The sequence below is a fragment of the Macaca nemestrina genome, chromosome 10 (assembly GCF_043159975.1).
Source record: "Macaca nemestrina isolate mMacNem1 chromosome 10, mMacNem.hap1, whole genome shotgun sequence".
Taxonomy (NCBI): Eukaryota; Metazoa; Chordata; class Mammalia; order Primates; family Cercopithecidae; genus Macaca; species Macaca nemestrina.
The window spans coordinates 85802458-85828101 of record NC_092134.1 but is presented as its reverse complement, the minus strand read 5'-3'; the positions used below and the strand labels follow the sequence as shown (position 1 = coordinate 85828101).

Sequence of the window (25644 nt, the reverse complement as noted above, 5' to 3'; positions counted from 1 at the left end):
ATTTCAAGTTTTCTTCCATGACTTTAATTGGAAACTTGAACCTTCTAAACTGTAGTTCACACCCGGCTCTGTGGTACAGCATTTAGTTCTCAGTGGGGTTGGGGGACAAATGCATAATTGAGGTTAAAATAGGGAACCACAGTCTCTCTGGTCTCCTAGAGTTACTCAAATTATGCCTGCTGGATAAGCCTTAAAATAATTATGTTAATGACACCAAGCTGTGGGTTCCTTCTTTTTCTGATGCTGAATCTTCCTCCTATGAGGAGAACTCTTTCAAAAAAAACATTGGGGATCAAAATACAAGTCTGTGGCTGCACTAAATATCCACAAGTGGGAAACATCTTGATGCAGATACTGAGCTGGACACAAAAACACTCAGGCCTGGAGAAGGCCACCCCACCCTCAGCCCATTCACTGCACCAACCTATTACCCTTCTCCATTCAGCATTGGAGTTCTCCCCGACTCTGTTCTGAGAGGATCTAACGCTGGAAAAAACCAAAGGCCCTTGCTTGATTACTGTGGCCTTACTTCTTTGAGGATTGCAACACAGGGCTGAGTTGTAGTTTACAGAGCTGTGTATAATAACAGCCATTATAGTAATCTTGAATTTCTATCAGCTGTTCTTCCTAAGAACAATTGAAAACACTATCACAGTAAAAATATCAGGGTTTGCCCTTTCACCAACCCCGAAAAGAGGAAAGTGGGGAAACCCCTTCCCTTTACATTAAAGGGAAGCATGAGGCCTGGGGAGGTCAAAGGACTTCTTCCTAGTTCCCCCACACATCAGGGCAGAGAGCTATGGAGGGCTCCTACCTTCTCTGCCTGGACTCTGTTTCTTAGTCTACATTGCCAAAATTCTAGAGGATAAAGGTTTGACTGTTTATCCAATTTTTCTAATTTGTACATTTTATCTCTTTCCCATGTGGGCACTTTGGGATTTAGGAATGCTTCTCATTGCTTTGAGATTTGGTGATCCCTCCCAGTCGTCTCCCTCTTCTCTCTAGTCCGGAGAAGATAGCACTTCAGTCTTGCAAGAGCCCTCATACCCCTTTCTGGCTCAAAGTTCTATTAGGCGGAAGACACTATGTAGGCTGTGGCGATGTGCTTCTTGCCATTCCCGTAGGTGGACTTGTCCCAGGTATATGTCCGGACGGCTAAGGGATATCCTCCCAGGCTTAACTGGCACCTGTGGGGAAAGATCCTGAAATCAGAGGGGCTCCCCACTTCACCCTGCCTCTCCCTGGACTGGAAGGATCAAGCCCAACCTAAGCAGAAGGGCTCCGTTCTGCTTAAACAGCCTGAAAGACAGAGCTGGCACTGCTTTCTTCAGCAGCTGCCTCCAGCTCCCCATGTGCAAGGAGCCATTTCAAAATCTTTGCCTTATTTCTTGTCTTCTTAAAGAATGCTGTTCCTCATCTTTCCCAGAGCAGTATTCCAAAATCCCAGATTCTAGAGGTGAAATCCTCAGAAATTAAATGTTTGCTTAGGGTTTCAGAAGTGGGAAAACTTAATGTGTCCGAATGTTAGAGAACATGAGGCCCCGTGGTTCCTAGTGGTACTTTCTGGGGCTCTAGGTTCCCCTAAGTAGCCTCAGGGCACAAATAAAGAGGCTGAGAGCCCCAGGACAACTCCATTTCTATTTCATATATTAAGGTCCTATATAAGATTTCACTTTGAGGGGATGAGGGGAGATAGTTTTGCTGCTAAGATGAAGTTTGGCAGCCACCAAACCAATCCAGAAACTTAATTGTTCAAGCAAGAGAACTGAGGCCCAAAGCACAGATTTGTCCAAACCCTCTCAGCCTCTTTGTGGCAGAGTCCAAGTCTCTTGACTCTGTGCTGGCTGAGGACAGCCTGCAGCCCCAGCCTGCTCCCCAGGCCTGGCTGGCCCCGTCCTTACACTTTGCCTGGCCTGGCGATGAAGCACAGGGAGTAGAGTGCAAACTCAAACTCAGGGCTGCTGCCGATGAAAGCGGAGCCCACTTCCTTATAGTAGCCGTCCCAGTTGAACTGCATTGCCAGTACGTCGGGGTAAGAATCCCACTGTGGAGGGAAGGGCAGAAAAGGGGGTCTGGTGAGTGCCACAGAGTGGAGTAGAACAGATGCCCAATGGCAACAGTCAGACAGTATTTGTTGAGGGTCCATTAGGGGCCTGTGTGAACCTTCCAGGGAGACTGGATTCTTTAAATAGAGGAGCCAGTCTGCCTTGCTAAGGTGTCTGAGCCCACCCAGACCCTCTGCCTGGAGCTGCTAGTGCACATCTACCAGGAAGGCCAAAATCACTATCCATAGGATCCATCTCTGGGTATCAAGGACATCACTATTCCCAATGGCCCTCACACATGGAAGAGAAGGATAGTTTACTACCCCCAAATTATTTCCTGGTACCGGGCAGCAAAGGTTTCTGTCTTACAAAGTGTATGAAGTTTAGCTCAGACTAGCCAGGCTGAAATTTTCAGCCACATTCTAAGGAAGCTGAGGCAGGGAGTAATTGCATATCTTTGTTCTTCCCTCTGAGAATCCTCCCCAGGCTCCAGGCTCCCACCCAAATATTGTGCCTCCTGCCTCCTGTCCCTTGCAGTTAAGCCTTCACTGTTTGGAAAGGAATTCCAGTGTCCTGGCTGGCTAAACTGGCTGTCCAGCAGGTGAGGACATCATAGTCACAATTGCCTGGGGTTGCCCCATGAGAGTCAGGCTGAGAGACAAGTCTGACTGGAATGCAGAGTGAGAGCAGGACATCTGGGCGCTGACAAGGCTTTTCCAGGTCGTGTACTCACAGGCCCATCGTAGATGTGACTGTAATAGTCAACCAGACCCTCCTTCTCCTCCAGGTAGAAGCGGATCCAGTTATGGAAGCCAGTGACCTTGCCTTTTTTGACCTCACCTATAATAAAGAGTCCAAGATGGATAATCTGGGCTCCTTCCCCACCCTCTCCTCCAATCCCCTTTCTCCACCCCATGCCAAGGCTTCCCCCTTCTCCAGTCTCTGACTTCTAGCTGCTTGGCCCCTTGCTCTGAGCCCCCAGAGTCTCTCACAGTCCTATCTCTCACCTCAGGAAGGCACCCCTTCTGGCTCAAGCCCTTGGGAGAATCCTTCCTTCTGGCGATCCTGATGACCTCTCTCAGCCATTACTCCAGCAGCAAGCCAGGCTTGGTGGGAGTTTTATGGGGTAGAACAGGGGGGAACAGACCATGGCCCTCTTGGAAAGCAGCTGGCCAGGCTCTGGAAGCAAAGGACTGTTCAGAGGTAGGCAAACTTGCTCCCAGACACGTGTCTGGTCCTAGATGTGCCCCCTGGGGAGCCCCAGCATCTGGTCTTCTTTCCCCCTTAGGTACTCCAGAAAAGACTGTTTCTCAGAATGGCTCCTCAGACACCCCCCTCCCCCGGCCATCTGGGTGGGGGAGAATGCATGGGTCCCTCCATGCTAGCTGGCTGGACTGCTGATTAATCCATACCCAGGGCTGCCCTGCTCCTGAGCAAAACCATTCCTCTTCATCCCTCCAACTCTTTCTTTCCAAGAAAAGTGCTCCCACCTGAGAAGACATGTTCAAAGCCACTCGAGTCCCCCTCTTCATTGCCTCTTGAATAGAGCCCAAACCACATGTTCTTCAAGTCATTGATGAACTCTTGTTCTGAGCCATAGCGATCTACAGAGAGGAACACAGAGGGTTTTGGAGAGGGGAGGCAGGGCCAGGTCCTGGGAGCGCTAAACAGAGACCTAAAGAGCTACTTGTTCCACACGTCAAGAAACATGGGGGTTCAATCAACAAATGTGTTCAGCTGTTTATTCAATGATTATCTATGGGATGCCTATTTTGTGCCAGGTCCAGATCTAAAGGCTGAGGATTCAGCTGGGAATAGCGAGGACATAGTCTCTATCTATATTACATTCCAGTGGAGGAGTCAAATAATAAACAAGTAAACAATAAGAAATATGATTTCAAATCGGTGCTGTGAAGCAGAGTAGCCCGTAATGATGGGAAAGGGCTGGCACATTGGGGACAGGAGGCAGGGGGGAGTCTTCTAGAAGGGAAGAACAGAAAGGCCTCTGTGAGAAGGTAGTACTTATCAGAGAGCTGAAGGATAAGGAACTGGCTACACAAAGAAGAAGAACTGGGGGGAAGATTATTCTGTGTAGAGGGAACTGCAAGAGCAAAGGCTCTAGACAGACTTGAGTTTGCTGTTCAAAGGACCAAAAGAAGTCAGTGAGGCTGGAGCAGGAGAGGAGGGTGGTAGGGGAGGAGGTTTGAGAAGCAGCCAGGAGTCAGATCCTTCAAGCCATGGCAAGAAGGTCAGATCTCAGGCAAATAGAAATAAAACAAAAAATATTTTAGATTTACTAATGGTTTTCTGTCCATTTAGTGCCATTTTAAGTGCTTTCAATGTAACACTGAATCCTCACATTGAATCTTCACATAAGGTTGATACTAATTATCCCCAACTTAGAAATGAAGAAACTGAGATAGACAAAGTATGAAACTCATGCAAGATCACAGTTAATGAAAGGTGGAGACAGTGCTTGAGTCCACTCAGTCTAGCTCCAGAGACCAATCTCTTTAACAACTCTATAACTTCTTGGTAGTGCAGAGCCACTGAAGGATTTTAAGCAGGGGAATTGTATGATAGGAGCATTTCAAAGATCACCCTGGCTGTGTATGTTAAAAAGGCAATGGGGTGGTATGAGTGGAAGCAGAGAGAGATTAGTTTTGAGGCTCATGCTTTGTCCATGTAAGAAGTTGATGGGGCTTAGATAGTGGTATTAACTCCGGAGGAGGAGAGAGAAGCAGTAGGCCCAGGACATATTTTGAAGTGGGAGTGATGGACATTACTGATGGAGGAGATGGGAGTAGGGAACTTTGAGGTAAAGAGAACAATTAAATCTAACTACTAGGCTTTTGGCCTGAGCAACCGGATGGGTTATGTTGCCATTTATGAAATGGGGAAGACCCAGAGAGGAGCAGGTAAGGAGGAAGAGAGGGGAACCAAAAATTCTTTCTACACTAAGTTCTGTGTGAATATCAGTTAGATAGCTAAGTGGAGTTGTTGAAAAGGCCCTTGGGAAAGTTCAGGGCTGGAGATTTCAATGAGGGAACCATCAAAGATTGACTGTTCACTGCCCACAATTTTGTACGGTGAATACAAAAGAAATACCAGACATATTCCTTCCTTTCAAGGACTTGAAACACATTTGGAAAACAAGACTAAATATACAAAAAATAACAGAGAATGGCTTCACACACTGAATAGCTACCCTTACTGAGCGCGGACTGAGTGCCAGGCTTTCTACTGGGTGCTTTATAAGCAGTCATCCTCAAAAACCCCATTTCAAAGGGAAGCCCCAGAGAGATCAAATAAATTGCCCAGGGTCAAGTCACTAGCAAGTGGCAGAGCCAAGATTTAAACCAAATCTCTCTGACCCAAGGCTATTGTGGACCACACTCCAAACTCTGCAGAGGTGCCGAAAGCCAGAGTGAGCTGGGGCAGGTGCAGCCTTCACAAATGTGGTGGGATATGAACTATTATAGAACTGTAAGGATAAGTGGGATTTGGACAAGGAGAGAGGCGAGGAGAGAGTGAGTAACGGGACAGCCTGGCCTTGGCATCGGAACCCTGAGTTCCAGCCCCAGCTCTGCTTCCAACTCATTTGTGGCCTCAGATAAGTCTAGCCTGTCTGGCCTCCATTTCTCTCATTTGAAAAGCCCTTGCTCAGTCTAGACCTCCAAGATTCTCTTGTGTATTTACTACAAAGAGAACGCCAGGGGGCAGCACAGGATTACAACTTCTTCATAGAGTCACTCTGTGTCACTGCCACTTTACCTAAAAACAGTGTCACCAACTCTTAAGGGAGGCAGCAGCTCTGAGCCAAGGCACTCTCAGGGACAACGAGGGAAGACCCAGACAGAGCCACCCCTCAGACAAAGCCTAGCTGCCTGGAGTTTGGGAAAGGAATCTGCAGAACACTAACAAACACAACCCCATGCCAAGAAGTCCTGCGGCCAAAATCTTTTTTGGTCTGACTCTAATGTATCTCTATCTGGAGGCTTTCCAACCACAACTCTTCCCGATAGGACTTCCCTCTCTGAACCTTTGTTGATTTTCTGATGCTGTTTCCCCAGCCAAAAGGTGGACTCAGCCAACCCGATTCCTGGACTTTAGTGCAGGAGGAGGGAGTAGAGTCAGTGACTCTACCTGTCTGAAACATGGCGCTAACTCCTGGATCGCAGAGGTGACTGAGACGTGCCCTGGGTGGGGTTGGGATGTGAGGGGAGGCTCATGCCCAGCAGAGAACCCTGAGACTGTAGCAAAGGGTGGGCATGCATAAGGCAGTTAACATGAAGTCAAAGGTGGGGTGATTTCCAAGCCAGCCAGCCAGAGGATGTGTCAGCTCCTGGTTGGGTTCCTAACCTCTCCTTGGCTTCCCCCTGGCCTCATCCCTCATCCCTCCCAGATATACACTGACCTCCACAGAGTCCCCACCGCCTCCTCACCTGCCCTCCTAACCTTCCCCTCCCCCACCCGCCTGGCTCCCTTCAGACAGACTCGTGCACCCTGAGGCCTGGGGGTGCTCACTCACTCTGGTGATGGAGGAAGCTGTAGAGCTCCTTCATGACTGCCGTCTTCATGATCTCTCTGAGGAAGGCGTCCTGTTCGGCCAGCTCCTGGGCACTGAAGTGCTCCCCATGACCTGTCGCCCGCTGGTAGTTGTTGAGGAGGTTGATGAAGGCTGCATAGGTGGGCTTGGAGAACAGCTTCTCATTGACGTAAGTGAAGAGTCTGGGGGAGGCAGTGGGAAACCCACTGAGAGCCCCAAACACGGGGCAGCAGCCCCTCCAGAGACTTCTAGACAGGCCAGGGGCAGGCAGGCGAGGGCTGGCTTCAGGAGCCGAGGGGGCACTTTGGGTACTCTTGAAAGCCACAGGTCACTTTTCTTGTACCTCATGTTTTGGAAGAGCTGTTCTATCCTCAACCTGGCTAATCACAGAAACCCTCCCAACTGGATATCCACAGTCACTCAAGATGGCTTTGTCTCTAGAGACCTATTTTTTTTTCTGCTCTCCCTTTGATCCTGCCTGACTTGAGGATAAAAGACCTAAGGCATCAAAAGAAGCAAGGATGGGGGCGAGATTTGGGGGGTAGGAAGAGGAACTGCGGGAACTCACGGCTTTGGGCAGCGATCCCTTTGGTCTCTGGTCTCTGACGGGGAGATGCAGTTTTGGCTATTGAGAATGATATCTTCCTTCTGGGCTTTGTTGGTGTCTGCCCTGTAGATCTTCTCAGAGATGCTCTGAATCTCCTCTTTGGTTATGGCATCACTGCTGTGGGAGAAGCCCTCTGGGAGGAATTAGGAGAGGGGTGGCCTCAGAGCCAGAGGGAAGGGGGGGGCCAGGAAATTGTCTGTGTGCATCCCCTCCTGGGCACCTTCAAGAAGCCAGCATGGACAGAGGGGAGCCACAGTTGGACACCCTAGTGGTAGACAGGGGCCCAGAGCCTAAAGGACCTGTAAAATCAGCACAGGCATTGCCCACAGAATGTCCCCGGTCCCTTCCCCCTAGGAGGAGTCTCACATTTGGGCATGCATCAGAATCACCTGGAGGCCCTGGTAGACCAGGAAAGTGAGTCCCACCTCCAGAGTTTCTGATTAAGTAGGCCCAGAGTGAAGCCCCAGAGTCTGCATTTCTAACAAGTTCTCAGACATTGCTGTTGCTGCTGGTCCAGGGACCACACATTGAGAACCTGCTCTAGAGTCCTTCTGTCTCTGCAGCTTAGCTAAGGGAGCAGAAGACTAACCGTGGTCACTACACAGGCTCTCAAAATCCTTGCAGCAGTTCCCAAACTCTTGGCAGCGGGCATTGCAGTGACATTGGTGGTGCTTGTCGAAGGCTTCGTAGCAGCGGCCCTGGCAGGAGGTGGGTGCCGAGTACAAGTCTGAGAAGACAGGGGAGGTGTGTCCCGGGCTGACCTCTAGAGGTCGCTCTGAACACCCCGCAGGCCGTCCCTCCCTAGCCTGGCTCTCTTGACTCTGCCCAGCAAAGATCTCCAGGGAAGGAAAACAAACAAGCCTAATTCGTGCACACCCTTCACAGTCAGGAAGTCCTTTCTGATGCCGATCTTTACTTTCTGGCATGCTGTTTTTCTAATCTTCCCATTCTAAAAATAAAATCTCTTCCACTTCCCTCTCCAGGCCTCAGGCTTTCTTTCCTAGCTACCCTGCCCCCATAGCCCCCCCAGGCTGGCTGAGCCCCACCAGGCTTCTTCCTGCCCAGGTTCCCAGAGTCCAGCAAGCCTCTCTCATCTGGCTGAGGCCTGTGCCTGGTGCCACTGCCATGGCCGCCCCTCCTTGTCACCCTCATGTCCCTCCTGCTTTATCTTGAGGGCCCCCCTTTGGGGAGGTAGGCTCACTGCTGGCAAGGGCCTCTTCTGTCTCTTCCTCCGGCTGTGGCAATGGCTCTGACTCTTTGTGGTCCTCTGCAGGTAAATAGAAAAATAAAGTCACCAATAACCTGAGAATTCCCCTGCTGCTTGGTTTCTAGTTCTCTGCTCCCCCAGCCTCAGGGGACAAGCAAGGGCACTGGGTGCAAATCCCAACCAGGGGCTGGGGTCCAAAGGACGGGCACCAAATAATGAGGATGAAAACAGAAAATGGAAGATGTTTCCAATGGAAGACACATTATAGAAAACTTATAAAAAAGGAAAATAATTTCCCCAGGTGACACATCTGGATTGAAAACTCTGATTTTGGTGATGAAAACTCTGATTTAACAAAAGTTGACAGATGGATAGAGCCTTGATGCTGTCCTAATGACAAGGCCCTCACTTAGGAACATCCTGTACCTAGAAAAACTTCTCATCAGAGTTCAGGGTAAATTCTCAGGGCCTCAAGGAATAAGAGCTGTTTCCTGAGATTCCAACTTCCCTTCTTTCTTCGCCCCACTTGGAAATGGCCACAAAGACTGTGTCTAGGGAAAGGGCATGTTCAGAAAAGCACATTCCTATTGCTGCCCCACTCCCTTCACCTGCAAGCTGAGTGATTGTAGCTCAGCTCTGGGCAGAGAAGGGTGGATTTGAGGTTGGTGGTGGTGTGGCAGGGAGAAATGTTCCTGGGGACTCTGAGTTCCTCTCTCATCACACAGTGGAATAATACCCCCCCAATCCCCTCCATACACCCGACAAACAATACTGTGACAAAGTGATTCGGAATCTACTAGTGAGTTTACTGAAAAGTTATTACCATCAGAACTACCAGTCAAGTTGTTATTCAGTCAGCAAACATCTTCTGATCACTTACTATGTGTCAGGCTGTGTTCTAAGTGCTGGCAATCCATGCACTCTGACTCCCAGTTGTGAAAACATGCTCACTGGAGCCACGTTAGGTAATGATGTCACAAAGCAGAAGATCATTAATCTGGGAGTTGACAACATTGGAAGCACCTAAACAATTTGATTATTCATACATTATTTTTTCAAGTATTCATTTAAAACTATGCAGTTAAAGGTGGCGCATGTCCTGTTCTAATTGGTGGGCTGGAAATGACGGTATGGAGATGTTGTGCCATGTGGTCCCTTCACTAGAGGAAGAGTGGTATGAATCGTGTCCGTCACTGTGATGACACCATGCAGTCTTCCTGGCGGTACACGAGTTGTGAGAGTTTGCTACCATTTTTACATTTTTGTGATTTAAAGTGTTGAATGACAATTAGTAATGTCATACATACTAAAATATTATTTTTATCATTTTACCCTTTTTTAGAATTTGGTACTTAAACTTTCAAGATATTGTTAATACTGGTAGTTCAGACAGAATTCTAGGTAAATGACATCTACTGTATTTTAAGTTGGGGGCATCCTAGAAAACCTGAGAAAAGTGGTGGCCAAAGTCCTGACCCTGCCTCTGTCTCTCGGTGCTTTCTGTCCAGATCCTTACAGCCCCTGTCAGCTCTGAACGCTGCTCTGGCCTGCTGGACACCCAGGCCAATGGCCCCTTAGACAGGCTGGACGTGCCTTCGTCTCACAAGGAGGCTCACCAGTACACAGATGTTCGTAGTCTTCGCAGCAGTTCCCATGCCGGAGACACCGGCGGTCACACTGGCAGGCAGCGTCCCGGTTAAATTTCTCATTACATCGAGATGCACAGGATTCCATTTTTCCTACAGTCAGTAAAGGTCACAAACTCAGCTCTATGGAGACCCTGTTCTCCTCCCCAAGGTGCCTCCTACAGGAGGGTTCACAGATCAGGACAGGAGTGTACCTGGCAGGGAAGGGCATTACTCTCTGCAAGGGAGAAGTACATCCACAGCCTCCCGTGCACAACATAAGCCTCCTCCCCACCGCCCAACACCCACCAAATATTTCAAGGCTCATCAAAGAGACCAGGATTACAAACCCAAATAGGCATTTGGGTTAGGCCCAGAACATAAACAAGTAAAGAAGCAGGGTCTGAGGCAGTAGGAAGAAATGGAGACCGTGACAAGCTTGAGAGCAATGCTCCATCTGAAATTCGCAGCTGATGCTCAGCTCCAGCTGATTGTTGCCATGTTGGGATGTGGGCTCAGTGTTGCCAGAGCTCCCATTTTTTTTTTCAAGATAAATCTTCATTTTGATGTGAAATTTTCCAACCATGTAAAACTTTAAGCACACCAAAGAAATAGGTCTGTGAACTGGGTGTGGCCCACAGGCCCCCTTCACCTATCATGTAGATGCTGTCCCAGGGATGTCCCCTGCCCTCTGACCTTCCCCGGGCTCTTATCCCATCCCTGTTATGTTCTTTGCTTCTTTGCTCTTCTCTCCCCTTCATCTGTCTTCTCTGTACCCTCTTTCCCCCTGTGTCACATCTTTCTGTTCTTTCCCATCTTTGGAGTACATTCAGATTAATTTATGCTCAGGGTGGGGAATGAGGTGGGTACGGGTGAGAATTGGGCTCTGGCCTAGCATTCTATTGTGTAACCACAGACCACATCCCCCACTGCAGCCAAATGGTTTGCAGAAGCAAGGTTTTGGTCGCAAGGGACGTAAGACAAGACATTTTGAAGGAACAGTGGAAACCCACTATCCACTCTGGGCTTTAAGGGTGATAAGAGTCTTTGTTCGATTTGAGGTTCCTGAGGTTTGGATTTCACGAACGCTGGCTTCAGAGGTCATACTGTGGGTTACAGAGAATGTCAAGATCAGAGTCAGAGTTACCATCGGCATCAGAATTTGTATCAGTGAGGAAACTGAAACCTAATTTGGACGAGTGTTGGGGTTAGTTAGGTTAAGAACTACAGTTAGGATTTGGGCTTGAGTTAAATTAGTTGATAAATTAACAATTTTGTATTGATATTTGGGTAAGGAACAGGAATAGACTTAAGATGACATTCGGGGTTGAGGAATGTGTCAGGATGAGAAAAGATGAATAATCCCTGTTTTGTTTGGGGGCTTGGTTCTGGTTATGATTCAACACAGGTATAGTATTTTAATTTAAGCCTGGAGTGGTTAGAGCTCAAATATTAGAGGTTGGGTTTAGTTACCAGTCCCTAGTATTGGATTCTGGGATTAGGGTTGATACTGTGTCTAATGAGGGACGGCATAGCAGAGAGGTTAAGAACCTAGACTCTGGCGCCAAACTGCTTGAGACTGGAATTCTGGTTCCACTGCTTTCTAGCTATGTGATCTTGGGCAAGTTATTTAAACTTCTGTGCCTTGGTTTTCTTATCTGTAAGAGTGGGATGATAATGGAGCCTATCTCATAGAATATTTATAAGAATTAAATGAGTTAATATGTGTAAAGCACTTAGGACAGCAAGTGACACATAGTAGTACTATAGAAGTATTTGTCAGGTGAATAAATGGTGGCAATATTTCATGCCCATCTTCCAAGTGACAAGTGTTCAGACTGGGTGGAGAAGTCTTCCCTGTGTGGTGGCCCTATTGACACACTTAATCTAGCTGACACTCTCCCAGGGTTTCAACAGGGCCATCCCTTGGGCTGGGTTGTCAGCACATCTGTGTTGCTGGTTTCCTGGCTGACTTCATCACTACAGGTCTGTATTCTTTATATCAGAGAGGCATCGGGTCAAGGTTAACCCAGGTCTTCAGACAACTTCGCATTGTCAGGCCTCCAAGGTGGCCAGGAAGGCAGGTTTCCAGTTCCTAAAAGAGACCAGGCCCAAGGCCACTTGTTCCTTCAGGCCCACAGGAACTCCTCTTGAATGTTAAATGATGCTCCCTTGGAGCCTGAATGCAAAGATCTTAAGGAGAAATTTTCAGCCCATCAGCTCCCTACTCAGTCAGCCTGGCAGTACACCCAGAATCCAAAGGGAGAGAATTCAGGCAAATCAGGGCAATGTTTTTAATGGGCCAAATCAGCAGAGTCCAGGGAAAGAATTCACTTCATTCCAGCAGCTGGCACCAGTTGAGAAGGGTTGCAAGCGAGCAGTCAGCTGGACGTGCAGGAGAGCACCCCCGCCGGCCCAAGCTGAGTGGGCTTTTTCATCTCTGCTCAAAAACTTTGTCTCCAGCAAGAGCCCCATGCCAGCACTTTCTCACATTTCTCTGTGCACTTGGTCTGCTCCAAGGTGACCTTGGGATTTGACAGTGGAGGGCAGGGGTGGGAGGAACTTTTCCTCACAGGCACTTTGCCGTGACGTTCTGGGGACACTCTGATGAGTAACTAGTCACCCTAACTCACTCCAGCACCCCCACACTGTGCCATTGACACCAATACTCTTGAGTAAGCCTTGCTCCCCAAGCCAGGTGCCTGAATCACTGCTCTAGTAACCTGTGCCTCTTGTTCCTCTGCCTCACCTCTCTGACTCTCTGCCTTTCTTCATTTGAGTCTTTCCTCTCTTGGGTTCAGATTCTTCCTCCATTCCTTATGAAATGCTCAATTTCTCTGTACTTTCTAAGACTTCAATATGCCAGAACAGCCACTCCCTATCCATAGGCCATCAAGAAAGCTTGGTCCCAAGCCTGGGTGGACACAGTGTCCCTGTACACTGGCGCTCAGCCCCTCTGATGACTGGGACATTCTACATGTCTGTACCTCTCAGAAGGCCCCAGATGCTGTTTCCATGGAGACCTAGTCAACCAAGAAGCCTCACCCCTTGGACTAGCTTCCTGCCTCCATTCACAACCAAAAAAATCAACCAAGGTTCTCCACAGACATCCAGCTCATAAAGGAGGACCTGAGGCTGTCAATGATTCCCTGTGTGATTCATATTCTTGCCTCTCAGTTCTGAGATGTTGGGATAGTATCAACAAGTGCAGAGCCTCTTCTCTGCCACCATAGGAGGCCTCACACACTTGACCTCACTTCCCATCCATCCCACAGACGAAGCAGATACTGCCCTCTGACCCAGCAGCAAGAGCTCCACCTGCACTTCTGCCCTCAGGGATGTCCTCCCAGGGACCAAATGTCCAGAGTTGCTCTCCTTTCCTAAGGCTGGGATATGCCAAGACTGCTGGCCACCCCTCCACATTAAGCCCCCCCAGGTTCCACCTTCCTTCCCACCAACAGGGCTGAGGCCGGTGGCTCCCAGGCCCACCCTCATGCTCTCCCACTCCCTCTCCACCAGTAGGGCCCAGGCAGAGCTGGTTCCTGGTAAGGCACACTATCTCATCCACAGTTGAGAGGCACAACTTCTTCTTCCAAGGGTTTTCCATTTAAAAATCCCATTAGGGGTCTCCTTTCCACAACCCCATTGGAAATGACCCCAAGTGGAATTTGTCCCAAGAATATTTATAGTCATAATCATAGCGAATTTCCAATTCACTGAGATCTCACTTTGCACCAGGTGCTTCTCATACATTATCTCATTTAATCCTTTCCACAGTCCCATACAGGAGTAACCCAGTGGAAAGATTCTTTCTCCTGTGTGCAGAGGAGGATTCTCCCTACACTCTTCAGCTCAGCCCCTCCCTTGGCAGTCCTTCCCACCCACCCACTAGCTACCAATTAACACATCAGCACCAGCATTTTGCACAGTTACTAAACAAGAACATGGTCCTGTTCCTCTGCCAGTCCCATCCCCTGAACCTCTTATAACTGTGGGCCAGGTCCCTTCTCTATTCTTTAATTCCCCTAACACTGCAACAGAGATCCATTCCTCTGACCCCTGTACAGCCCCAGATAGGACGTGGCCCACCTCCTGGTTAAGGATCCTTCCAGTTTCCTCCTAAGCCTGCCCACCTCCTAAGGCACTACACAAAGTAAGATCACACCCTAGACAACCTCACCTGCCACCGGGCAGTGGAAGGAGTGACCAAGGGCAGCCAGGCCACTAGACCCCATGGAACCCATCCCTAGCTTTATACCATACAGTGGCCCCAGACAACAAAATCTTGGGGAGATCAAAAGTCAGGCTGGACTAAGGGATGTTTGGGGCTGATCCTCCAAGGTGTCAAGAAGGGACTTCCATGAAATCAGACCATCAGCCCTACAACTCTCTCCACATAGTCCAATCCATTCCAGGAACAACACCTGCACCCTCAGACAAGGACAACCCAAAAGAGTTCTGTGGATTTAGAACAGAGCTTACCCTCCCTTGTCCCATAGCCCTGCCCTCTACCAGTTCCCCAATTCTCTGCTTCTTTAGGCAAGATCCCGCCCTGCCAGCAATCCCATGCCCGCCAGATAGTGACTTACCAGCCCAGGCCAGGCTGCACAGCACGGCCAATACCAGGGGGATGCAGGCCCTCATGGTGCCCAGCTGGAGGCCAAAAAGGGAGTGGCTGTTGTACTTTCACTAGAGTCAGATGAATGTCACAGCTCTCAAATGAGCCTTATTCCTCAAGCTGATCCTTTTAAAGACACCAGGACTTGTAGAGCTGGTGTCTCCAGATCCTTTCAGGAAGAAAAATGGAAGGGAGGGACCCTAGATGGATAGGAGGTGGGGCCCTACAGCTGTTTGAAGCCTGAGGGAAGGTGACTAAGCAGGTAGGTAATGCCAGATGTTGAGAACAGGTAATGCTAGCTGTTTGCAGCTTTAAAAATAGGTCATGCAGGCAGGCACACCAAGATGGCTCCAGTTGGGGGGGTTCTTTGTCCAAATTAGGGACACCCATGGGCTGATCTCTGGGTGATCCCCACCAAACAGACACCTACTTCCAAGTCTCAGACCTGACTTTTCAAGGGGCCACAGGTTGGATTCATCTTCAAATTCCTGATGCTTAGCATGACACTGGCACACAGTAAGGTGATTGGTCCAAGTTTGACAAGCAGTTTAAGTGCCCAAGCAAGGGTTGGGGTCATTGGACAGAGACATATAGGATGTGTCTGTCAGAACCAGGGCTATTCTTATTACCACCAAGCCCAGCATAGCTAAATCAGCCACATGTAGCTGCGCATGGCTAAATCACCCTAAAATATTATGCAAATGACTCTTACTGAGTCAGCCTCTGGGGTTTAAATGTTTCAGAGTCCTTATGAGGCAGGGGAGGGGCAAGAGGCCTCTTAAAGGCAACTGAAGGCCCACTCTTCTTCCCCTGGGAGCCCAGGGTTTCGCTCCCTTCACCCCCACTTACACTCCTCTCCTCTAGAACTCCTCCCCAGTGAGGTTCTTTTGTTTCCAAGTCCAAAAGAAGAGGAACAGCTCCCCGTGACTGTCAAGTTTTCCACGATAATAAAGGTAAAATCTGCAAAGTATGATGCCCTTGCCAGAAAGAGCACTGCATGGGGATTCTCAACCCTCTCAGAAAAGAAAATATCATACACAAAGGCAAAACTGGTGAACAGTGGAGGCCACTCTATCAGTGATTTTTTTCTGGAGGTTGGGAGTGGAGCACGTCTTCATCCAGTGTGCTTTAACAGGAGAATTTTCTTCCTCTCGCTGGTCTTCAGCTTTCTCATCTGAAATGATGGGGTTGGATCTGACAATCCCTTCCAGGTTATCAGATTTTAATCTCGAGGTTTCCTGCCCACGCGCCAGGTTGAACAGTTGCTGGTGGGTTTAAGAGAATCCCCCAACCTGTTGCTGTGTAGAGAGGAGTCCAAACATAGGGACTCAGGGGTAGAGAGAAGGACAAGCCTAGGGCAAGCAACCTTTGCAAGGGCTCACACCGTAAGTGCTATATATATATATATATATATATATATATATTTTTTTTTTTTTTTTGAGATGGAATCTGTCGCCCAGGCTGGAGTGCAGCAGTGTGATCTCAGCTCACTGCAACCTCCATCTCCTGGGCTCAAGCAATTCTCATGCCTCAGCCTCCCAAGTAGCTGGGATTATAGGCATGCACCACCACACCTGGCTAACTTTTGTATTTTTAGTAGAGACTGTGTTGGCCAGCCTGATCTCGAACTCTTGACCTCAGGTGATCCACCCACCTTGGCCTCCCAAAGTGCTGGGATTACAGGTGTGAGCCACTGCATCCGGCCCGGAAGCACAACTAAAGAGTGAGCCTGGCCCTTCTCTCCCAGAAGGAAGCTGGTTATAGGGAGTAAGAGCAGAAATGGCTGCTTCATTTGCATAAGTTTCATTTACACAACCTAAAAGCAGGCTGCAGAGTCACTGCCCATCAGAATCCTCATCCTCCCTGGATAGGCACCACATAAACATATCTCTGACTCCTGTTGTTTAGGGGACAAAGGAGTGTGTCACTGGCTGGTCTGGGAAGGGATGATGCCTCAGAATTTGGGATTGAATGGTCTGTCCCTTCCAAGTGTCCAGCTAGGTGGACCCTAACTGAAGCCAAAGCTGTCAGAGTGGAGTGCAGCCTGGCTAGGTTCTCCTGGTGTCCAGCTGAACTGGCTATGGGATGGTGTTTTGAGGGCAGGAGCTCTTTCCCCCATTAGTGGAATTTTAGGTCAGGAGCAAGGATGGGAGCTGGGAAGACAGTTAAGGCTGACTCCATAGAGCCAGATGGTTCATCTGAGGACCGAAGTGTTTAAAACTGCATCCTTCGGCCGGGCGCGGTGGCTCAAGCCTGTAATCCCAGCACTTTGGGAGGCCGAGGCGGGCGGATCACAAGGTCAGGAGATCGAGACCACAGTGAAACCCCGTCTCTACTAAAAATACAAAAAATTAGCCGGGCGCGGTGGCAGGCGCCTGTAGTCCTAGCTACTCAGGAGGCTGAGGCAGGAGAATGGCGTGAACCCAGGAGGCGGAGCTTGCAGTGAGCCGAGATCGCACCACTGCACTCCAGCCTGGGCAACAGCGTGAGACTCCGTCTCAAAAAAAAAAAAAAAAAAAACTGCATCCTTCAACAAGAATAACAGCCTTAACAACCACCAGCAACATTCACTGAGCACCTACCACGTGTGTTATCATATGTGTTATCTCATTGATTCTCACTACAACCTTAATAGGTATTATTGCTGTCCTCATTTTACAGATGAAGAAACTGAGGCACAGAAAGGCTAGGAGACGTGCCCAGAAGCATACAATCATTAAGTTATGCAGCTGTGCCTCAACCCAGATCCATCTGACCAGGGGCCATTCTCATAAGCACTGTTGCTCCATTGCCCCACAACATCACACTTTCAACCACCACTTAATCATGTGTGGTTACTGTACAAAGCAGTCTAGATTTAAATTCACTGGAATTAAAGGGACCTCAATTGTCATCTAGTTCCACTTCTCATAGGATGTTGCAACTCCCTAAACAACCCTAAGTGCTTGTCTTGCCTCTCCTTCAATGCCTCTGGTGCTGAGGGTTGAGGGGTGGGGAATTGGGATATGCCTTCTCACGGCTGCTCATGCTCCCTCTTCGCAGATCAGATTCCCAAACCCCAGATTTTATAACCAAAGACATGCTGACGAAGGCAGAAAAAATCCATTAAGTCAATAAATGAAAATATATCCATACATATTCATGCAAAGATGCCTCATAAACTTAGATGTCCATATATGTATATATACACACACACAGAGAGATACATTAAGATAGATTTCAGACAGCTTTCTCTTCCCTGCTAGCCTGTTCTGGACCAAGAACTCTGCTGCTCCTCTTTCTTAGTACCCCATGCCATTAGGTACTCACATGGGCTTTCCATCCTTGCAGACTTCCCAAGAAGCCACAGTGGGACCAGCCAGCAAGTTGGGAATCGCAGTAGGCTGGGTCCTGGAGAGCTGGGGTAGGGACAGAGTGGAGGGAGAAGCATGGTAGATGGTGTCTCGATGATGAGAATAGCAACAGAGATGGTGCAGTTGTGGCCTCTGTGAAGGCTTGGAGAGTGAGGAAGAGGGTGAGGCTGCTTGGGCAAGGATTTGGGAGGCACTCAGCTGTCAGAGATGTAGAGAGTGGGAATTCCATCAGCTAAATATTTATCGAGTGCTCACCACATGCCAGGGGCTATGCTGTTATTGGACTGGCAGGGTTCAGGCCAGGCTGAAAAACTCTTCCTGGAACTGATTGGTTTCTGGTGGGACAAAGGCCAGATAAGCCCCAGCATTAGGCCATTGTTTGAAGTAGGCCTCATTCATCTCTGGGCTACCACAGGTATTCTGGGGTCTATCAGGATCAACAGGCCATGAGAGAGACTACCCAGAGGACAACTAAAAGGGACACCTGCCCAGGCCAGCCTATTCTACCATCCTTGCCCTCCTGCAAAACCAAGGTCACATCATTTCAGCAGAGGACCTGAGTGCAGAAGGACCCTGCAGCTGGCCCATCACAGGCGAGGCCCAGACTCACCTCCCAAAGGGACCCTGGCACCTGAAGATGCCGGTTCTCCCTGGGAGTGCTGCCCTGGCCCACAGGATAGAAGCGCAGGATGGTCACCCATGTCTGATCTTACTGAATGTGTCTTAGAAGCAGCTCCGTGTGTGATTTCTTTCCCACATTGGTTAGCATGGTGCATACCACGTTTGTGTTCCCAGGCTTTTGTTTAAGTGTGTGGGCAGCCCTGACATCAGCATCACACTCACTGCCTGGGCTGGGCATATCCGTCAGACCTCCCAGCTAGGCCCACTCATCACATAGTCCCATGCTGCGCTTCTAGTTCTGCCAGCCACACCCCATGCTGGTCCTCAGCCTGGAACACCCTCCTCCACCCTCCCTGCTCAGCTTTCAGCTCCTACTCATCCTCCAGCCCCAGGGCAAATTCACTCTTCCACAAAGCCTGACCTCCTCTCTCCAGCCCACAGGATCTCTCCTGCCTATGAACTCGGTTGTGCATATTTGTTCTGTGTGCCTTTGACACAGCACAGTCATCTCTGACCATCAGTTGCTGCCAATGGTGTCAGTTAACCCCTGCACTGCCATTTAACTTTTCCTCTGAAGTTCTTTGAGAAGGGGACCCTGCCTCATGGATCCTTTATATTGCCATCCAATGTGTGTTAGAATCTAACAGTTAGATAATTATCAACCTGTGCCTGGGACCTGCAATGACTCAATATGAAAATGAATCAGGGCACTGGTCAGCCTTCCAGCCCCACTTGTTATTAAAGACTCAGTGAAGATGGTTAGCAAAGCAGAGGACAGCAAATGGATCTCTGGAAGCTGTAAAGCTCCAGAGTTTATCCAAAGGGGGACTGTGGGGTCTAGAGACTCATCTCGAAGTTGCGTTTTCGTAACAAATACACTGGGGGGTTTTTTTGTTTTTTTTGTTTTTTAGCTATATTGTATATTTGTTGGGGCCTAATGGAAATTTAGGAGGCCCTAAACCCCCAAGCCACCCTTGGCACCACCCCTACAAGGGGCAGCCACCACAGGGATTGGATAGTTCCAGCAGTTTCTGAATCCACGATGTCACAGAGTTCTCAGCTGTATCCTGCTTTTTTAGGATCCCAAAGGAACCACCTGCCTACACTCTTTGCCAGCTGTGCTAATGTTTGTTTTACACTGCCCAGTAACGATTAGAAAATTACTATTGCATGTCCTCAAACTCCAGTGGCTTTAAAGAGCATGTAGAGGCACAATGAGAACAAAGAGAGGTGGACAAGACAGGCAGACAGCGATAAGGAGGCTCAGAGAGACAGCGAGGGAGTGAGTAAGGGCAAGATCAAAGGAGACACAGGCCCGAGGCCAACCCACAGCTGGCCGCTGGCATGAGGAACATGGGCTGCCTCTCGCCCCAGGTATGTTGGCGCAGCTGGGCTGTTCTGGCCTGAAAGACGATGACGGGACAACAGGACTGGCAGGAGCAGTTCCTGACCCATGATTTGAAATCTACAATCTATCAAAATTACCATAATTATTGTGCTAAGGTAGTTGGGTTATGGGAAATTCCCCCTTTCTCATCATTCCTTCATTCACCTGACAAATAGCACTTGAGTGCGACTCTGTGCCAGACACTGTGATAAGCAAAGTGGATAAAGAGTGAGCAGCTCAGCAGCTGGAGGGAAAGAAAGACATAAAGAGCATCTACAGCCAGATCTGGGCAGCAGGACACGAAGCTCAGACTGTTGATTCTAAAGCCAAGCTGCCTGGGTTTGAATCCCAATTCTGACACTCACCAGCTGTACAACCCTGGGCAAGTTCCCTCACCCCTCTGTGCCTCAATTTCCCCGGTAGATCTAAAATAGAACAAGTAAGAGTACCTTAGAGGGCAATGGTGAGGATAGAATAAGTTAATACTTGCAAAGGTTTTAGAACAGTGCCTAATACATAAGACCAGATGTTTGTTTAAAAAAAAAAAGGGGGGGCCACAAAGGGTGTAATTTAGATAGGATGGTTAGGAAAGGCCTGAAAAATGAATATTAACAATGTTTTGTGCCTGGGCACAGTGGCTCACACCTGTAATCCCAGCACTTTGGGAGGCTGAGGCCGGCAGATCACCTGAGGTCAGGACTTCGAGACCTGCCAGGCCAACATGGTAAAAACCCGTCTCTACTAAAAATACAAAAATAGCCGGGCGTGATGATGCACATCTGTAATCCCAGCTACTCAGGAGGCTGAGACAGGAGAATTGCTGGAACCTGGGAGGTAGAGGCTGCAGTCAGCCAAGATCTCACCACTGCACTCCAGCCTGGGCAACAGAACAGGACTCTGTCTCAAAGAAATAAAAATTAAAAATACAAATAAAAATGTTCTGGGCCAGGGGCGGTGGCTCACACCCATAATCTTAGCACTTTGGGAGGCCAAGGCAGGCAGATCACAAGGTCAGGAGGTTGAGACCATCCTGGCTAACATGGTGAAACCCCATCTACTAAAAATACAAAAAACTAGCCGGGCGTGGTGGCAGGTACCTGTAGTCCCAGCTACTCGGGAGGCTGAGGCAGGAGAATGGCGTGAACCCAGGAGGTGGAGCTTGCAGTGAGCCGAGATTGTACCACTGCGCTCCAGCCTGGGCTACAGAGCGAGACTCCATCTCAAAAAAAAAAAAAAAAAGTTCTGAAAATGACAATAGTGAGAAGGTGGCAGTTTCTCTAATCTACAGTCTCTATGATGTAATATTTATTTTATAATTCCAAAGATATATTTTCATTTAAAACATGTGCACCCTCAGTATTTTCAAGTCTTGGGGATGGCCCTTTGATGAGTCGCACCGTCTAACTCACCTGGTTTGGTGCCAAAAGGAACCACCCGTTTTCTGGGGCTGTGTCCTGCAGCCTGAGGAAGAGTGCTTTACTCTGGGAGAAGCTAAAAGCTTCAATGGGGCTAAGCTAAGAGCAGCAACTCCATGGTTCAGCCTCCTGAGCCTTGTGCTCTATTTGATGAGATTATCCACAGCTGCCTGGCATGGAGTCAAGAACCAGAGAAGAGAAACAAAGATTGCTGACCTTCTCCCTGGGCCATCAGAGTCCAGCCTGCATGTGCAGGCTCTCCCTCCAGGACACAGGTTGCTCCTGCAGGACTCAGCCCCAGCAAGGCTGAGAGGGTGAAACTGGCCACCTACCTCTCCCTCTGATTCCCACCCTGGATGCCCTGTTTCCCAGGACCCCTGTAACACTCTCCCACCCAAGTAATCATCTCTGGACCTTGCCACTGATCATGCCATTAAAATTCCCCTAATGCCATTGCCTTGAGGCTCTTCTTTTTCCATTCTTTTAAGAGTGACCATTAGAAATATTAATTAGAATCTACAATTGGGCCATTAGAATCTTCCCAACTTATGTATCTACATAACAGGGGCTTTCTACTGACAACTAGAACTCAAAGAGTAAAAGGCAAGCAGTCATGCACTCAGGCAGGTAGCAGGGAGCAACACTCAGGGGTAGGGAGCTCTGAGAACCCTTCCAATGAAACAGTGCTTGCAGCTCACTATCCCTCCCATGAGCAGTCATGGCTGGAAGCCACCACTGGGAAGATGCTTAAAGGGGCCCTTTTGACACCCTGAGTTGCCAAATTCATAGATCCTCAAACATTTCTCATCCAAATTCCTGTTTCTAAATGGGGAAAGTGAGGCCCAGGGAGAGGAAGGCACTTGCCTTGCCCAGGGCTACTGAGAGACAGAGGCCCCCCTGCCCCAGCATACTGCCCACCTATGGGATCCCCTATGCTGCCTTATACTCTGGTGGACAGGACACTTTTCTGGGTGGTCAAGTAAGTTTAAAATATCCTGTTGTCCTGGCCCCCGAAAAAGGCACCCTGTCTCTACCTCTCTGCTGGCTAGGATCACCTAAGTGCCAGGAAAGCCAGTACAGCCCTCCATTCAGCAGTCCAAAACAGCTCTAGCTGCCTACAACTCACTCCAGTGAGAAAACCAAGACCCGAGTGCTCTCCAAGGGCCAAGAGCAAGGCAGGCAGAGTCAGGGTGAAGCCTGAAGCATCCAGCTCGCTGGTCCAGGGTGCACACTGGTCAGAGTCTACATACACACGCACAACCAGAATCCCACACCTCCTAGCACAAAAAGTGGGTCCAAGCTGTGAGCTTAACCTTCTGTCTTCTGGGAGTCACCAGGCTCCTCTGTGTTCTACCAACTACCACCAGCAGCATCCTCCCCTGACCCCATCGAGGCACCTGCTCTAGGAAGGCCCCCAGGCATGGGAGAGAAGACTCTTTCTAAGTGCAGCTGAGTCAGACTCGGCTTCTCAGGATGATCCAGTTTTATCATCACTGGGAGGGACGGCAGTCACCTGTGTCCTGGCCTGCAAGCCCCTTCACCCTCAGATGCCAGCAGACTGTGCTGCAAGAAGGCTACGGCTCAGGTCTTGAAGAGTCCAGAATCTGAGAGGAGGGTGCCTAAATTGGCTGCAGCAACTGGACAGGCCTGGGTAGACACTTACTTAGTATAGATCCATGGCCTGGCCGATGTAGGAGGAGCTCAATACTGAGTGTGGGTTGGGGTACTAGGACACATTTTGGAAAGACATGTACTTTCTGGCCTATAGGTCTGTGGAAGGGAGAAAGGGGCTGAGGACAACTGCCAGGTCGGAATTTGCTGCAGCCACCAGCCACCATACCTGCCTGCTACTCAGGTGGCTTGTGCCAGTGGTAAGGGGAGAGCACCCCCATCTCAGGGGACAGAGCTATGCAGGGCTCAGAGGAGCTGGGGCTATGAACCTATGCTCCGACGGGAGCAGCTCTGGGCCTCAATGCTTAGGGTAAGCACTGAGATGCCGTGGCCCTGGGATTCTGCTGCTCTGGACTTCATCCCTCAGCATCTTCTCTTACTGATGGACTTGGCTGCCTAGCTGGATGATTGACCCCATGAGGGCCAGAACTACCAGTCTTAGTTTTTTCTTTTCTAGAGACAGAGTCTTTCTCTGTCAACCAAAGAAAGGACGAGTGCAGTTACAGCTCACTGTAACCTCGAACTCCTGGGCTCAAGTGATTCCCCCTACTTCAACCTCCCAAGTAGCTAGGACTACAGGTGCACACCAGCATACCCGGGTCATTTTTATTTTTTATAGAGACCGGGTCTTGCTTTGTTGCCCAGGTTGGTCTCAAAACGCCTAGCCTCCCAAAGCATTGGGATTATAGGCATGAGCCACTGTACCTGGCCTTTGTCTGGTTCACAGAGTCCCTACAAGGCCTATAGTAAGTATGTGAAAATAAAAGGATGTGGGAATGGAGAGAGGGAAAAAGGAATTTATATGCTTCGGTCTAATCCTACAAAAGAATAAAATGCTGGGATTCAGGGAGCTGTCATGGGGAGTGCCGGGGGCATGGGGAAAGGGCATGGCTGATACACATCCAGTTACTTCACCTGTCTACCCTATTAAGCAGTTATGTGACCTTGGGCAAACCTGCCTGTGCCTCAGTTTCTTTGACTGTAAAACCAGGGTAAAAATACCTGTAGTACCTCTTCTGTAATCAGGATAAAAATAAGATAACGTGAGACAGAGTGAAGATGAAAGAGGATGAAAACACTATTCAAGTCTTAACCTATTATTATCATGGTAAATCTTGTGACTATTGGGAAGGAGAGCAGCCAGAGGCTGAGGGCTGTTGGGGACACAAAAGCCATAAGGCAGCGTGTGAAGGCAGGCATGCCCCCACCCAGCTCTAACTGAGTGCTGAATGGAGGGGTATGGGGAGCCGGATCTCAGGCTGTGCCTTCCTTTTGTTCGGATGGAGCCTGGGAGAGAGGGGACAGCTGGCTCCAGGCGGAGATGTTGAAGCAGCAGAGAGTGCAGGCTCCACTGACCACTCCACCCCTTCTGTGGGGAGGTGTGGCCCTCCCTGGTGTGTACCCCACAGTCGGGGCCTGAGCCTGGCCACAGCCTGCCCCAGGCCTTCACAGGGAAGTGGAGGGGAAGGAGGAAAGGAGGGGGAGATGTGTGTGTAACAATGACCTCCCTCTGTCCTGTCCTGCCTGGTAGGACACATACACAACCATTCCTCTCTGCTTGATCTCCTTTCAGGTAACAGAGGCTTTTTAAAGGACTGATGTAGGGCCACACTCTCTTTCTTCACACCTTCCTCTCAGCAGTCCCATGAGCCCCTCCTCCTTTCATGGCCTTCCTGCAACTGAGACACAAAATGGGAGCCCCTGCACACAGCCTGGGCTACTAGGGAACACCAGAGGATGCCTCCTGCTCCACGCCACCCCATGCCTGGGCAGGCAGGGAGAGAGAAGGCAGCACAGCCTCCGAGCATGGGGCCACCGTAACACGGAGCCTTTCCCTGCTCTTCTGGCTCCCAAAGACTGTGTCCTCTTGCCTGCCCCGGGCACTGTTCTCTTGGCAAGGCCTCTCCCAACAGGCTCAAAAGGCATCCTGCCCAAGAGACTGGGGCAGCTAGGAGGCCACAGGGTGGCTGCAGGGTGGTCTGGACTGTAAAGCTGATGGTCCAAAGTGGAGGGAGAAGTCCCATCAGGACACAGATGTGACCAGAGGAGAAATGCTGGTGGAGGACACCAGCCCCCATGGCGCTTGGTTTCTGTTGTGTCGCTGGGCTGGGCTCACCCTGGAGTCTGAAGGATGGCGCAGGGCCGTGGCTGGCTTTTGCCGAGACACCAGCAGACAGTGGGTTGGAAGAGAAGAAAGCCCCTGGACTCCTGACTCACCCAGGCTTGAGCCTCCTGTCCTGATTGCTTAGTTCCGGATGCTTCCGTGCTTCTCCTCTGTCCCCACCCAAGGCAAGGGAACTGGTTTGGTTACCACTGCCATCTGCTCCACCTCAGTCTCTCCCTCAGCCCTCACCTGAGGCAAGGCTGCCCCGCTACCAGACCTAGATAGCACAGGACTGCCCTTGGCTGTCACCTCTGCTACAGAGGCAGGAGCTACTGTTTCATGTGTTTGTCACTAAGTGCGGGATGGCGTTTATCATATCTGGCTTACAGGTGGAGAAGGCAGAAAACTGTTCAATGACTTGCTCAGATTCACTTAGTGACCT

General features: G+C 49.6%; 1 protein-coding gene across 3 annotated transcripts; it reads right to left on the bottom strand.

Annotated features, from left to right (window-relative positions):
• Positions 1-25170, bottom strand: LOC105470065 (endonuclease, poly(U) specific). 3 transcript variants are annotated; one of them, XM_011721806.3, is made up of 10 exons: positions 17961-25170; positions 10025-10147; positions 8403-8468; positions 7791-7928; positions 7163-7334; positions 6577-6776; positions 3536-3649; positions 2779-2885; positions 1902-2044; positions 1-1187 (listed from the first exon to the last, which is right to left on the bottom strand). In XM_011721806.3, exons 2-10 carry the CDS (start codon positions 10140-10142, stop codon positions 1070-1072), a joined length of 1176 nt encoding a protein of 391 aa, XP_011720108.1. In that variant the 5' UTR covers positions 10143-10147; positions 17961-25170; the 3' UTR covers positions 1-1069. The 3 variants fall into 3 exon arrangements, with proteins under 3 accessions (XP_011720108.1, XP_011720107.1, XP_011720110.1); XM_011721805.3 differs by lacking the exon at positions 17961-25170 and adding an exon at positions 14623-16046; XM_011721808.2 differs by lacking the exons at positions 10025-10147; positions 17961-25170 and adding an exon at positions 9289-9395.
• Positions 25171-25644: the final 474 nt, after the last annotated feature.

Excerpts from the sequence above, each read along its gene's own strand:
- LOC105470065 (XM_011721805.3), bottom strand. The coding sequence starts at position 14,677 with ATGAGGGCCTGCATCCCCCTGGTATTGGCCGTGCTGTGCAGCCTGGCC. Across the intron at positions 8,469-10,024 it reads CTACGAACATCTGTGTACTG|AGGACCACAAAGAGTCAGAG; the intron begins GTGAGCCTCCTT and ends ATTTACCTGCAG. Across the intron at positions 2,045-2,778 it reads GTCACATCTACGATGGGCCT|TGGGATTCTTACCCCGACGT; the intron begins GTGAGTACACGA and ends TTCCCTCCACAG.